A 14,630-nucleotide genomic window follows, 5' to 3' on the forward strand; every position below is an offset into this window, starting at 1 on the left:
ATGCATAGAAAAAGAATTTAAATTAGATTAATGCTTATTAATTTAACATATTTCAAATAAATTTTGCATAAAATAATTTAGTTAATGAAAACAAGGTAAATATTTATTTAAATAATACAGAAATATATAATGATTTATTCTAAAAATTATGGGGGATTACATTTTTAGTTTTTTACTCACCTCACTTTATGGTGAATGATCTTTTACGATTGGATATAACGTTGAAAGGCACATTGACTTACACTATGGCAAAAGCATCACTGCATCACTAACTACCAAACATCATGGTCAAACCAAAAGACAAAAAGCAAAAACAAGCCCACCACATTTAAAACAAAATCAACACAAAACACCCATCATAAAAAGTACACAATGTTCCGAAGAAACGTACCCAAGTCCAACCCAAACCACCACCAGCAGCATCTAGCAACACTACTTATTCTACTCAACCTTCTCATGGCGTCCTCCTATTCTCTATCCCGCACTCTCTCAGTCTCTCTCCTTCGCCCTCGCTTACGTCCTTCTTCACTCTTTCACCTTCGACACCTTTCTTCTTCTTCACGAAACTCTCCCAAACTTCTCCGCAAATCTTATCCTTGCCCTCTTTGGTCGTCTTCCTTCTCCTTCTGCCTCGACTCTTCTCGCCATCGCAGTACCTCAATTTCTCTCTCTTCGACCTCTTCCTCTTCTATGGCTACCACTGCCTCTTCGCCGATTGCTGCTGCTATTGACGAGTCTAATCCTTTGTTGGCGGAGTTTGATTTTCCGCCTTTCGATTCGGTTAAGCCTGAGCATGTTCGCCCTGGAATTCGCGCTGTTTTGAAGCAATTGGTAATTCTGATTATTTCATTTTGTTGATTTTTATTGTTTTTGGTGGTTTGATTTTTGATTGGTGTGATTTTGGATTGTAGGAGAGTGAATTGGATGAATTGGAGAAAAATGTTGAGCCGAAATGGGAGAAATTGGTGGATCCTTTGGAGAAGATTGTTGATAAATTGAGTGTTGTTTGGGGAATGGTGAATCATCTTAAGTCTGTTAAAGACTGCGCGGAACTTCGAACTGCTATCGAAGAAGTTCAGGTTAGATTAATTATGTTAGATCGTACAGTTTACTTGTTTTTGGTGTTATTTTTTGCATTTGGATTGCAGGTGGTCGATTTAGATAATGCTACTATTGACATATATAGTTTTATTATTGACACAACAATTTTGATAGGTTGATGTTGGAGTATAGTCTTATATATGAAATTTTCTCCGTTTTGAGTTTATTGTTGTTGAGATGGTCCTGCCCACTGATCAGGAGGATGTTAGTTATTGTATACTCAGTACTCTATATTGCTACTAATAATGCATTAATATTTTTTAAGTGACGTATGATTTGCTAAAAGAATGTTTGGTTAAATTGGTAGTTAGTGCAGAATTAAAGGCGTTAATGATGCTTAGGATAACGTACTGATATCTACTTGGGAAACTCTTCTAATGATGAAGTACTAACGACGGAACCTCATCTGTCGAATGGTTTCGAATATTTTCTTAATAAAAGTTAAGGAAAATCAAGTATTCAACCACCTTTTGGGAGATTTACAGTTTTATGTTTTTGGATACACTAGTAACAAGTTGGGGATTAGGGTATCAGATATAAAGATAACACTCTCACACTAGATGAGTGGCTTTGGTATGACATTCTGATGGGATGTGAAATGTACATGGTCATTTGATATGTTTGTATGCTCGTTGTCAAAATCTCTCTTCAAATGGCATATTATTTCTTTGGAATTGACTCATGTGCACTTGTTTTATATGCCTTAGCATGCCATAGATTCCTTGGGATGAAATTTTTTAAATGCTTTGGCTCTTTGTAGTAGTCCACTAAGTTTACAATGTGTCCATGTGGTTTAAAAATACCTACATATCACTTTAATCATCGTGGCTCTCTGAATTTGGAGCTTTCACCATCCTTCAAAAGCAATTGTTTGATTTTTTTTTTTTCCCTCTTTGGAATGTCGTTGTTCAATGGCTCTAAAGGATAGTACTGTAGCTCTTGTTGGTTCCCTTCTAAAGGATTTAGGCGGCCTTGGATGAGAGAGAAATAACTGGATGTCTCCCTCTTTTTTCATTCATTTTTCTGTGGTGCCTCTGCAATATTCCTGAAATTAGCCTCTGCTCTCAAATGCCTATCTCATGCCAGTTTCTTGATTGACTTTGGCCTGGAACAGCTGTAATGCATCCAAATTCTTTGCTTCAAAATGTATAGGGCCATCATTTTAATTCTTTCCCCTGGAAGAATCAATATTGCTTGAGTCATATATATTCTTAACTCTTAAGTCAGAGAAGGTGAGTAAGAGTCCTGGGAAAATTTTATGAATTTATTCATTGTAAACCATGATTATTGCAAGAACAGAAGGGATAGATAATTTTTAAGCTGGGTTTACAGCTCCTTTATTTTGAAGGTGGGGAAAGTTCATGCTACTAAGCCATGATTAAGGTTTGTTTGGTGCTAACTTTCTTTATTTTTCTGTATGTTCAGCCTGAGAAGGTGAAATTTGAGCTTAGGTTGGGCCAAAGCAAGCCACTTTACAATGCATTCAAAGCTATTCAAGAATCCCCTGATTGGCCGAAGCTGAGTGAGCCTCGTAAAAGGATTGTTGAAAGTGAGTTTTTTAATCTTGCAATTTCAGTTGAATCTTCAATTATAATACTATCTCCGTTAATTTTTATGTGCAACTTTGGAATATTTTATATCTCACAAATAATACCCCAAAGTTGCACATAAAAATTAATAGAGGTAGTAAGTAGCTTTAAGTCAAAAGTATAAGTGACCTTTAGCAGGGGGTGCAAAGTAGACCAAATCCAAATTAAAATGTGTTTATCAAGGTACAGGTCATATATCTGATGCTCCAATCCAGATCAAAATAATAATCTTTACAACGATATAAGTATATAGAATTCTTGCTTCAATTATTACAACCTCGTTCCATAAAGTTGGTTTTATTTTTCATTTTCGTTCGTTCCTTTGAGACTTTGAGTTGGTTACGCTTCCCCTCTTATTGATCTGATGCTTCAATTACTACTACCTCATTCCTTAAAGTTGGTTTCATTTTCCATTTACACTTTTACCCCACATATAACACTCTATTTTCTACTTTTTCTTACTATAATCCTCTTATGACACTCTTTCCTATTTCTTCTTAGATGATCCTCACAATTTTATCTCTCTTACCTTTTCTTACATAGTGCTCACTTGTTACATGTTCTCTCTCTCTCCTAACCACCTTGATATTTGTGCATTGTAATTGTAACTTACTCAAAACGAGCTGATGGAGTATTATACAAAGAAAAACTTTAATCTCCTAGAATCTCTTAATTATACATGTAATAAACGGAGTAATATAGCTATAGTACTAATCTTTTATTTTTATAGACTAAAATCCCTACTTTTTAGGGTTTGTTTAATTGGATCATTTGGAATGGGTTGGAATGGAGTTAGAATCCATTCCATCTAGTTTTTTGTTTGGTTGAGGTTTTTAGTATGGAATCTCATACCTAAGGGGTTCTAATTCCCCCCATACCCATGGAATCTCATACCCACCCCCCCAAGATTCACAATCCATTCTATTAATGAAGGATAAAATCCATTCCAACACTAAAACCAAACAACGTTGGACTAGTATGGGTTTTAGAATCCATTTCTCTCTAGTATGAGGTTCCGTATCAACCCATTCCAACTTGATAAACCAAACACCCCTTAAAAGTTTGAGAGAGCTCTTATGAATAGGGTGTGGACATTTATACTCTTTAAAATGTTTGTTTTCATATTTGTCCCCATTTAAAAGTTTTAAAAACTCTTCTTTTTTCTTATTACTCGAAAAAATTGTAACCTCCATTAAGGCTAAATTAATCAGTTAATTATTCTTAAATAAAAAATAGTGATTATTTTAATTATATTCAAAGCTACTCTATATATCTTTTACTCTCTCCATCTCTTAATAAGTACTTAAATGTATCAAACATTTATATTTCTTTGCCATGGATAATATTTGCCGGCACATTGCACAGTTACACAACATCCAACACATTTATCATCTACAAGAAAATAGTTTTAAAGAAGGTAAAATTGTTTAGCATAATCTAACTTTGCCTTGTTTGCCCAAAATAATCCCAACTTTGGATTATTTTTTAGGAATCCGAACTTTAATATGAATCTGTAACCTATTGAGTAGGTAATTTTTTTACTCCCTTTGCCGTATCTTAATAAGTGTTACACTTCTTTTTGGCAAAATACTACATTTAAATATTATATCTCTTTTCTCTCATGATCCCAACCTAAACCTACTATTATTTTTTTATAATATGTTTTCTCGCACATTCATTACTTTTCGATAAACTATTAACCCACTATCTTTATTTTATAGCTCTTTAATGCTCCAACTACCTCACTTACCTCTTATTTTATTTAAGTTAATTAAATTGCCTAAAACTATGTGCCGGTCAAAGTGTAACACTTATTAAAAAGCGGAGGGAGTAAAAAATTTAATTTACACGTGTCATTAGTCTCACTACGTGATTGGTCAAAAATAAGATTTAATTTTAATTTTATTTAAAAAAACATGATTATTTGGTACTAATTAACACTTAATTATTGTTAAAAAAATTTACATTTAATTAACTAATTTAAAACTAAATAATTTTCAAAATAATTAAAAAAAAGCAAATTAATGTTGAAAACCACTTTAGCCACTAATACCAACGACCTAGCCACCTCCACCTCCCCTCTGAGCCACCAACACCAACCCCGACCCAGCTACCTCCACCACTCTACCTCCCAAGCCCAACACCCACCTCTACCACAACCACCATAACCAAAACATGCAATTATCGATGCCCAAACCAGATGCGTGCATCGCAAATGCCCAAGAACAAGAGCCATAACATTATCAGCGATCTCTTCAGACCAAGAAACAGAAGCGGCGATGGTAGAAACCAATGTTGGGCGGCGTGTGGGAGTAAAGTGAGGGAGTAGAGAAGAACAACGGCGGCTAACTCGATGGTGGGCCCTTGGTTTTTAAGGGGTTCTGTGGGGGAGGAGGGTTGGTTGTCCAGAGGGAGGGGGCAGCGCGGGTGAAGGGGGTATGCATGCGGCTGGAGTTAGGGGATGAGGGTCGGGATGGCAACGGAGAAAGTGGTTGGGGGCTTGGGGCTGGTGTGATGGTTTTCTTAATTAGTATTTAATCAATAATTTATTTTTTTATTTTTCTCAAAAAAAAAAAACTTTTTTTTTTATATATGTTTTATTTTAATTATTATTTTTGACCAATCAAGTACTGACACGTGTTAGTCTAACTTGTTATATAACAAGTTAGATGACTAGTTGGGACCATTTGAAGCAAATTCATATCAAAGTTCGGATTATTAAAAAATAATCCAAACTTAGGATTATTTTGGGCGAATGAGACAAAGTTGAGATTCTAGTCAATTTTTCCTTTAAAAAAATTATGCTAATAGGTCCTCATTAGGGCCAATTGCAAAAACTCTTTCCAAAGGACAAGCTACAACGCAGGCATTAAAACCCCTAGTGACACTAAATATACAACAAACTCTTTGTATAAATGACTGATATTACTGTCATGTACCATGGCCAGTTCTGCAATCTAAAAAGTTCAAAACTGAATTCCTGCTTCCATTTCATATTAGTTCACTAATTTCTCTAGGCACGTTTGTCAATGCATGCTTTCAAACATCGATATCTTCAATTATCCATTGGCAAAAACTGTAAAAAGTTGATATTTGGAAAATATACATTGTAACTATAACAAGACCCCACATGACTTTTTTCTCAAGTATTAATTATAAAGGGAAGTCACGGTAACTTTTGTAATTTGTAAATACTGTAAAAGTCAAAATATGTCAGCTAATAGTTAATGGAGGTAGTATATATGAATTAACTTGGCCTATTTCTTTATTTAAAGGTTGGATTTTGATTATTATATTGTCCTAATTGTTTTGCCCCTGCGCTCTCTGATTCCAGATCAATTGAAGGAGGCTGTTCTCAGTGGTGTTTCTCTCGAAGATGACAAGCGTGACCAATTTAATAAAATTCAGCAGGTACACTTTCTTCCTTGTTTCTCTATCCTTCTCTCCCCTTTGTCGTTCACATTGTTTGGAGACCTTAAATTTTTTAAGGGCAGTTGAAGGGTCTGGTTATAGGGTTGCAGGAGGTCGTTATACTTAGTATTTGAGGGCTGTCTGTCCTGCATTGCATAATTTTACTAATATTTTGTCTTCTCTGTATTTTCATTCATAATTTTGTGTAGTACCGTTCTGTTTACTGTCTGATTACTTTCCTTGTCATTACTACTGTTTCTATTTATAATTCATCATGTATTCATGACTGACTGTCTTGCATCACCTTTTGTAGAACAGAGTTTATATCTAGAAGTCGCTCATCATTTGCATGAAAGATTAATTTACGATTCCTAAACCTTGGACTGCATATTCATTAATTAAAGAGCTGGTGAACTTTACACCAGTCTAGTTGTGTCCAGAGCTGCTGATCCTTGCCGCCATGAAACTTTGCATCCTTCATATTTTGTTTACTCCTTTTTCCACTTTGCTGCTTGAATTTTCCCCTTTGATCAATTTAAGTGCAAGTTTGTTACCTGTCTCGAGGGAATATGTGTCCAGAGCTGCTGACCTTGCCGTCACGAAACATTTTTCCATCCTTCATATTTTGTTTATTCCTTTTTCCACTTTGCTGCTTGAATTTTTCCCTTTGATCAATCTAAGTGCAAGTTTGTAGCCTGTCTCGAGAGCATATCTCTCATGTTTGATCTTCTTTGTTTTCTTTTATTGTTGATAAAACCTCTTGCAACATTTTGTTTGTCTATGCTCGTAGTTGTATCTTGTTAATTTTATCTATGCAATTTGATTGCAGGAATTGCAAAGACTATCTCAAAAGTTTGAGGAGAATGTTCTTGATGCAACGAAGAAATTTGAAAAATTAGTGACCGACCCAAAAGAAATTGAAGGATTGCCTGCCACTGCTTTGGGGTTGGCTGCTCAAACAGCTGTGTCCAAGGTATTTTGACTGGGCACTACTATATGAAAACAAGTTTTTATAATTTTCCTTTGTAGTCTATTAAATGTTGGAGCTTTCTTACTATGCGGTCTTTTATTGACACAAACTAGATTTATCTTACATCTTTTAATATCTATATAATTTATTTTAGGGACATGAAAATGCTACTGCTGACAATGGCCCATGGATTATTACATTAGATGCTCCAAGCTTCATGCCTGTTATGCAACATGCTCGAAATCGCTCTCTACGTGAGGAAGTATACAGGGCTTATGTGACACGGGCTTCGAGTGGTGACCTTGATAATACTGTAATTATCAACCAAATATTAAAGCTTCGGTTGGAGAAGGCAAAGCTTCTTGGATACAATAATTATGCAGAGGTAATTATTATTCAAGAAATGTCCATAGTTTTTTGGTATCCTTTGGACTTATTGAGGTTCATTCTCATAGGTGAGTATGGCTATGAAAATGGCAACTGTTGATAAAGCAGAAGAACTCCTAGAAAAGCTCCGTGTTGCATCTTGGAATTCTGCTGTTCAAGGTAATTCTTGGAAATGAATTCGTTCTTGTAACTGGTTATGTTATAAATATAACACCATTATGCGGTTTGCTCACTTTCTTGCTTGTACTTTAGACATAACTACAAATATATGTTTCCAAAGTTGTCGCTGTGAAGTTTATGGATTCTAATTCTTGTAAGCAAGTCTTTGTGACATTTGAATTTCTTCATTTATATCAATATAGTACGGTATTAGTACCCCATCAACTGCATTAAGTACTGGTATTATACTTTCCTTTTATCACTGTGAAGTTACATAACAATAACAATAACAATAACAATAAAAATAAAATGTTCTCAAAGGTCACATTGTTCATTAAATTAGTATTCTCTTCTTTATTTTTTTTTTTTTTCATTTTCCACCAACCTCTCTACATGGGAATGTCTCCCTCTTTAGTCAACTCTTCATTCTATTTTTTTTTTTTTTTTTTCTAGGAAGGGGTATGACTAGAATAACTTTCATCTTATACCTGTTATCTGTAATTCCAATCACCTGTGCAACATCATGAACATCAAATATCATATAAACGTTGTCATTAAATACAAATCTATTTATCTTAGAAAAATTACACACCACTCGTTTCATTATCATTGAAGTTTGATGATTGTTTATTATTTAAACAGCTTTAAGTACGGAGAATTTTTAAACAAAATTTTTTTTCTTTGATATTTGGAATTTTCTTCCTAGTTTTTAAACTGATATAATTTAAAACTTTTTTTCCTCCTTTTTGCTTATATCCATGTTCTTTTCTGTTGAAATTGTGCACAATAATACACAAGTACTAAATGCAGGATTGATAAATGACATTGAAGAACTCAAATGACAAAGATGCCCATTAAATAATTATAACCTCAATCTATTTCCTCCTACAATCCTACTGTATCTCCTTTTATTCTCAAACCAGGAGTGAATAAATTAAACCAACAACGAGCTTTCTCCATTGTCCTGCAATATTGTTGCTTAAGAATTTAAATTCATGTTTTGTGTTGTGGATCTCCGATATTGGTTTCTTCCTCTTGCTTTTTTGATGTAGACGTTGTTTTAATACTAGATACTCAAAAATAAAAATAAAATAATTAAAAGAATAAAAAAATCAATGGTATCTAGCCGGTAAATGTCTTCAACTACTGGTACTCTACTGGCCACGGGATACAGTAGCTTGGCCTTGGTCTGCCTTCTCCATCCGCTAATCGCTACCACCTACCAGATATGAGTACTGGTAGTCGTCAATTACGGCTAATATCATGATTATTTTCATGAATAATTTTTAAATGAATCTTTAGTTATATTCATTTAATTATGTTGTCTTTTTATGAATAATTTTTAAATGAATCTTTAATTATGATGCCTTTTTATGAATTTGAGGTAGCTAATATCATGATTATTTTCATGATTTGATATTTTGATATAACTGTATCATCATGGAATGATTCAAATAGGATGAAAGGTAAAGATATTTGGAGCTGTTGTAGTTATTAGATTTTAAAGTGATTATAAATTTATTAAATATGGGTAGCTTTGGAAGTATAAGATTTAATTAAATTTTAAGCTTTCCTGCATTCAGAAAAAATTTAATCTACATTCAATACCTATCAAATTTATCATAACTATTTGTAATTACATTATTTAGGTTTTTGAAACAAGAGAAATATCATTAATTTTAAATTTCTGATTTAATTGTACATAATAAGATAAACATCACAAAGTAAAATTATCAATTTCTTTCTCTCTCGCTCTCTCTCTCTTTTTTCTTCTTTTAATGTTTTGTAGATTAACACATTTCAAATTTTCCTTTTTTCTCCTCCTTTTCAACATTTATTGTATAAAAAATTTCAAATTAATAATTTAGCTTTTACTGTTAAAAACCCAAGTAGTGGAATTGCAAATAATTATGATAACTATAATGGGTATCAACTTCTTATTAATGTACATAATTTCAAGGGAGTTGAAGATGGATAAAAGTGAAGATGGAGGGGAAGAAAACATTAAGCTACATCAGTCATGTCACTCGACAGAAAATTGCTGGTGTGAAAGTATTAACAGAGAAATAATATGCAATGGACTCAAGCTTGCTGGACTCACATACACAATTAACACAGAAAACAGAGTGATAAGATTGAATCTTTGATTGAAATTTTTTAAAACGGGGGTTTGTACAAGCTAGCAACCTTATGCTGCCAGTCTCTATTTGTGATTTTAGGTCACCACTCTCAAAATAGACTCTCCTAAGGATTCACTTCAAAAATATGTCTGCCTCTTCCTTTCCCCTCTCTCTTATTTATAATAAAACAAAAGACTATTAGCCTAATAATACCAGACTACCCATAATGCCCTCCTTAGGTTAGTGTATTGTATAAAATTGTCTAACAATGTTCAACTCTTGAAAAAAATAGTAATCATCAAAATTAAGCAACAATTACATAAGTGATGAGTAATTTATTTAATTATTTTTTTATGGTAAAATGATGTTTGTGTTTAATGGCAGCTCGTACATGACATTTTTTTGCACAGTTTCTATGTGGTATTATAGATAATGAAGATTAGATGAAAAGAGAGTTGCAGTCCCAACTTTCTTGAATGATTTTGTTTACTTATTTATTTTTTGAAGTAAGATCCATTAAAAAAGATTTTGTTAGCAAATAATTGAACGTCCCACATCTATAACTTGGAGTAAATAATTATAAGTAATAATAAAAAACCTTGTAGTAATTGTTTGATGGCTAGAATGTTGCTGGTTGATTTAGGGCTTTCTTCCTACTCCTGTTGGTATTCAGCTTCAAATAAAGAATTTTCAAATGCAGTCCTTCAAATGTTAATGTAATATCTAGCACTTTGATAACTTTTGTGTGCATCTTCATTCTCATTTTCTTATGGAGTGAACTATGGGATTATCTATAATTTCATTCTACATTAGAGCACATTTGTTGGTTTTTCAGATCTGGAAGACATAAAAGGTTTCTCCAAGCAGCAGGGTGCTGCCGAGGCTGACAACATGACCCATTGGGATATTAGCTTTTGGAGTGAAAGGCTTCGTGAATCAAAGTATGATATAAATGAGGTTGGCTTCCTTCTTGTGAATCTCTATCTGTGTTCTTTTTTTTTTTTTTTTTTTTTTTTTTTTTTTTTTTTTAAGTTTTTTATTTTATTTTTTATTTTTTTTATTTTGGTGTCTTAGTGGGCATAGTCATATCTTCATTTGTCTTATGTACTCTATGGTGTGTAATGAGAACTTGAATTAAATTGTTCTGTATTGTGAGGTACTTCTAGACCTTAAGTGTGTTTCAGTATGCAAGGGATCAGCCCAGACCATGGATCACATACACTCGTAGGCAGCCCAAGAAGAATATTCCAGCAACTTGATGCTGAGCTGGAAATCTGTTATGAGTTTGTTATGGGGTTTGGATAATGTGGTAATTTTGGGAAATAAGTTGTTATTCCTCTTAGCTGTAGTTGAGGCTAGTAACTGATTATAAATAGGAATTTTGTAATAGAAGGAAGCATGAAAAATATTGATTAGAGTGAAGTTTGTTGGAGAGAATTCCTTCCTCTCAAAAGAAGGAGAGTTGTATTGCATAATTACACTGATTATCAATTCATCATATCAATTAAGCTTCCTATAATTTCTGTGTGTGAGAGTGTTCTCTGTTTTTCTAACCTGAGTCCTAGCAACTTGGTATCAGAGCAACCACGATCTCATCGGAGTTTAGGATGGCTCGCCTTACCCATGCTCAGCGTTTGGACCTGCTCGAGCAGGAGATTGCTGGTGTTCCGGGTCGGGTTGCTGAAGAAATCGCTTCGGCATTGGCTTCGTTTAAGGCTGATCTTACCAGTCAGTTGGCTGCTGGCTCGGAGAGGAATCGATCGGAGAATCGAACTGAGAATCGAGGATCGGGAATGAATGGATCTCCTTACCAGTGGGATAATCCATTCGCCAGAGCGCCGCCGCAGCTGGAGGTTGGCACTGGTGGAGGACAAGGCTGTCAACCTAATTGGAAAATGAGGAAACTCGATTTACCAATTTTTGATGGAAACAATCCAGATGGATGGATACTTCGTGCTGAGCGTTTTTTCCATTTCTATCGCCTCAGCGCGGAGGATCAGCTGGAGGCGGCAGTGGTGGCTCTCGACGGTGATGCTTTGTTGTGGTATCAATGGGAGCACCGTCGCCACCCGTTGCTCACTTGGGAATCCTTGAAGAAATTAATACTTCGGCGCTTCCGCACCACCGCCACCGGGACGCTCCACGAGCAGTGGCTGGCTCACCAGCAAACTGGCACGGTGGCGGATTACCGGCGACGCTTCATTGAGTTGCTTGCCCCGTTGGATGGAGTTCCTGAAGAAATAGCTAAGGGCCAGTATATTAATGGGTTAGATGAGAAGATCCGAGTAGAAGTTCGGATCATGGATCCGGTCACATTGGACCATGCAATGGAGCTGTCGATGCGGGTCGAAGAAAAAATCCGGGTCAACCCGAAACCCAGATACGGGGGAAATCTACCCACGTGGAAAGTCCCTTACCCCACCCAACGCTACTCTCCAAATCTATCCTCCCAAAACACGAACCCAACCCATACCACAAATACGAACCTAAACACAATCCCTAACCTAAACACATCCACCCAGACCCAACCAAACCGCCTCCCATACCACCACAAAAACTCCGGCGATATAAGGAGGTTAACGGAAAAAGAGGTTCAGCAGAAGCGCGAACAGGGCTTGTGTTTTCGCTGTGATGAGAAGTGGAATTTGAACCACCGTTGTCGCCGCCGCGAACTAAGTGTGCTCCTCACCATTGATGATGACGAGGTTGAGGAAGATGAAGCTACTGAGTTCGCCGCTGTTGAGGTACCTTTCCCCCCTTCCCCTCTGTCTTCTTCTTCTTCTCTTGACTCGAATCCGGGGGTATCAATGTGCTCTATGATGGGGATAACAACCCCAAAAACAATGCGAATGATAGGCTCCATTAATGGAGGCAAGGTGGTAGTGATGGTGGACCCTGGGGCCACACACAACTTTATTTCAGCCTTAGCAGCACAACAATTGAATTTACCAATTTCAGTTTCCAAGCAATTTGGGGTGACATTGGGTACGGGTGAGACTGTGCAAGGGGAGGGAATGAGCAAGGGAGTAGTACTGACTTTGCAAGGGATTTCTATTATGGAGGATTTTCTTATCTTACCCTTGGGCAATTCTGATGTAATATTAGGAATTCAGTGGCTTGAGAAATTGGGTACTATTGCTTCGAACTGGAAGAGTCAGACCTTGAAGTTTCAGGTGGGTGGAGAAATGGTGACTCTCAAAGGTGATCCACTTCTAGAGAGGACTTGTATCTCCCTCAAAGCAATGGTTAGAACCTTACAAAGGGAAGGACATGGTGTTTTATTGGAGTTTAATCAGTTAGAGGGTCTACAGGAGACTAACCCCCATATCCCTGATGTTCTCCGCCCTCTCACTGATCAGTTTCAGCAAGTATTTGAGATGCCATCAGGGCTGCCTCCTTCCAGGGACATTGAGCATGCTATAGTATTGAAGAATGGAACTAATCCTATTAGTGTACGCCCTTATAGGTATCCTCAATACCAGAAGGATGAGATTGAGAAATTGGTACAGGACATGCTCAAGGCTGGGATTATACAACCCTCTTCAAGTGCCTATTCTAGCCCGGTTCTCCTCGTTAAAAAGAAAGACGGCTCGTGGAGGTTTTGTGTCGATTACAGGGCCTTAAACAAGGAGACAATTCCCGATAAATTTCCAATACCGGTGATCGATGAATTGCTTGATGAACTCAATGGTGCTAGTGTGTTCACTAAGTTGGACCTTAAATCGGGGTACCACCAAATTCGTGTAAGAAAGGAGGATGTGCCCAAGACTGCCTTTCGCACTCACGAGGGACATTACGAATTTCTCGTAATGCCCTTCGGCCTCACCAATGCTCCTGCAACTTTTCAGTCTTTAATGAATGAGGTGTTTAGACCTTTTCTCCGGAAGTTCGTGTTGGTTTTCTTTGACGATATACTCATCTACAGCCACTCTATGGATGAGCATTATCATCACTTGCAGCAAGTCTTGCACACATTAGCCTCACACCACCTTTATGCTAATATGAAGAAATGTGAGATTGGGAAGGAGAAAGTGGCGTATCTAGGCCATGTAATTTCAGCAGCAGGAGTGGAGGTTGATGCCTCCAAAATTAATGCCATGATCAATTGGCCTGTGCCCTTGACTCTCAAAGCCTTGCGTGGGTTCTTAGGCCTTACAGGCTATTATAGAAAATTTATCCAAGGATATGCTGAGATAGCTCGTCCTTTAACTGATCAGTTGCGTAATGAATGTTGGGGATGGACTGCTGAGGCTACTCAGGCTTTTGAAGCCCTGAAACTAGCTATGACCAGAGCACCTATTCTAGCCATGCCAAATTTCTCCTTGCCTTTTATCATTGAAACAGATGCCTCAGGCTTCGGGTTAGGGGCTGTCTTGCTGCAAGGAAGTCACCCTATTGCGTATTTTAGCAAGGTTTTGGGTGTTCGGGCTAGAGCAAAACCTATCTATGAAAAGGAGTTAATGGCAATTGTGTTTGCCATAGAAAAGTGGAGACATTACTTGTTGGGGAGACAATTCATTGTGCGCACTGACCAGAAAAGTTTGAGGTTCTTATTGGAGCAACGGGAGGTGGGGCATGCTTATCAACAATGGGTGAGCAAGCTTCTTGGTTACACTTTTGACATCCACTACAAACCGGGTCCTACAAATAGGGTAGCAGATGCCCTATCAAGGCAACAACCTGCAGAGGTGGAGTGTGGCACTCTAGTGGCAGCATGTGGGGTGAGTTGGGAGTATGTGAAGTCGTTTATTGACAAAGATTTAGGGTTGCAAAAGCTGATTTCTCAGTTTCAGGAAGGTGGCACTGCTCCAAAGTGGTTTTCAGTTGAAAATGGAGTACTAAGGTACAAGGGAAGGGTAGTAATTCCTTCAAAGTCTGAGCTCACAGCTAGGT

The 14,630-nt window shown here is 36.7% G+C and overlaps 1 protein-coding gene across 6 annotated transcripts in view; it reads left to right on the forward strand.

Annotated features, from left to right (window-relative positions):
• Positions 1 to 381: 381 nt before the first annotated feature.
• The window catches only part of LOC145582610 (putative cytosolic oligopeptidase A), a 39,354-nt gene continuing 25,105 nt past the window's right edge, over positions 382 to 14,630 (forward strand). For all 6 annotated transcript variants that reach the window (XM_081639585.1, XM_081639587.1, XM_081639588.1 and 3 more), the window contains exons 1-8: positions 382 to 831; positions 912 to 1,079; positions 2,527 to 2,650; positions 6,025 to 6,101; positions 6,931 to 7,074; positions 7,226 to 7,456; positions 7,527 to 7,617; positions 10,573 to 10,694. In XM_081639585.1, the coding sequence (XP_081495711.1) occupies positions 457 to 831; positions 912 to 1,079; positions 2,527 to 2,650; positions 6,025 to 6,101; positions 6,931 to 7,074; positions 7,226 to 7,456; positions 7,527 to 7,617; positions 10,573 to 10,694 (1,332 nt within the window). In that variant the 5' untranslated portion in view covers positions 382 to 456. The remainder of the gene's footprint in view (positions 832 to 911; positions 1,080 to 2,526; positions 2,651 to 6,024; positions 6,102 to 6,930; positions 7,075 to 7,225; positions 7,457 to 7,526; positions 7,618 to 10,572; positions 10,695 to 14,630) is intronic.

This window comes from Chenopodium album, chromosome 15 (genome assembly GCF_948465745.1).
Source record: "Chenopodium album chromosome 15, dcCheAlbu1.1, whole genome shotgun sequence".
Taxonomy (NCBI): domain Eukaryota; kingdom Viridiplantae; phylum Streptophyta; class Magnoliopsida; order Caryophyllales; family Amaranthaceae; genus Chenopodium; species Chenopodium album.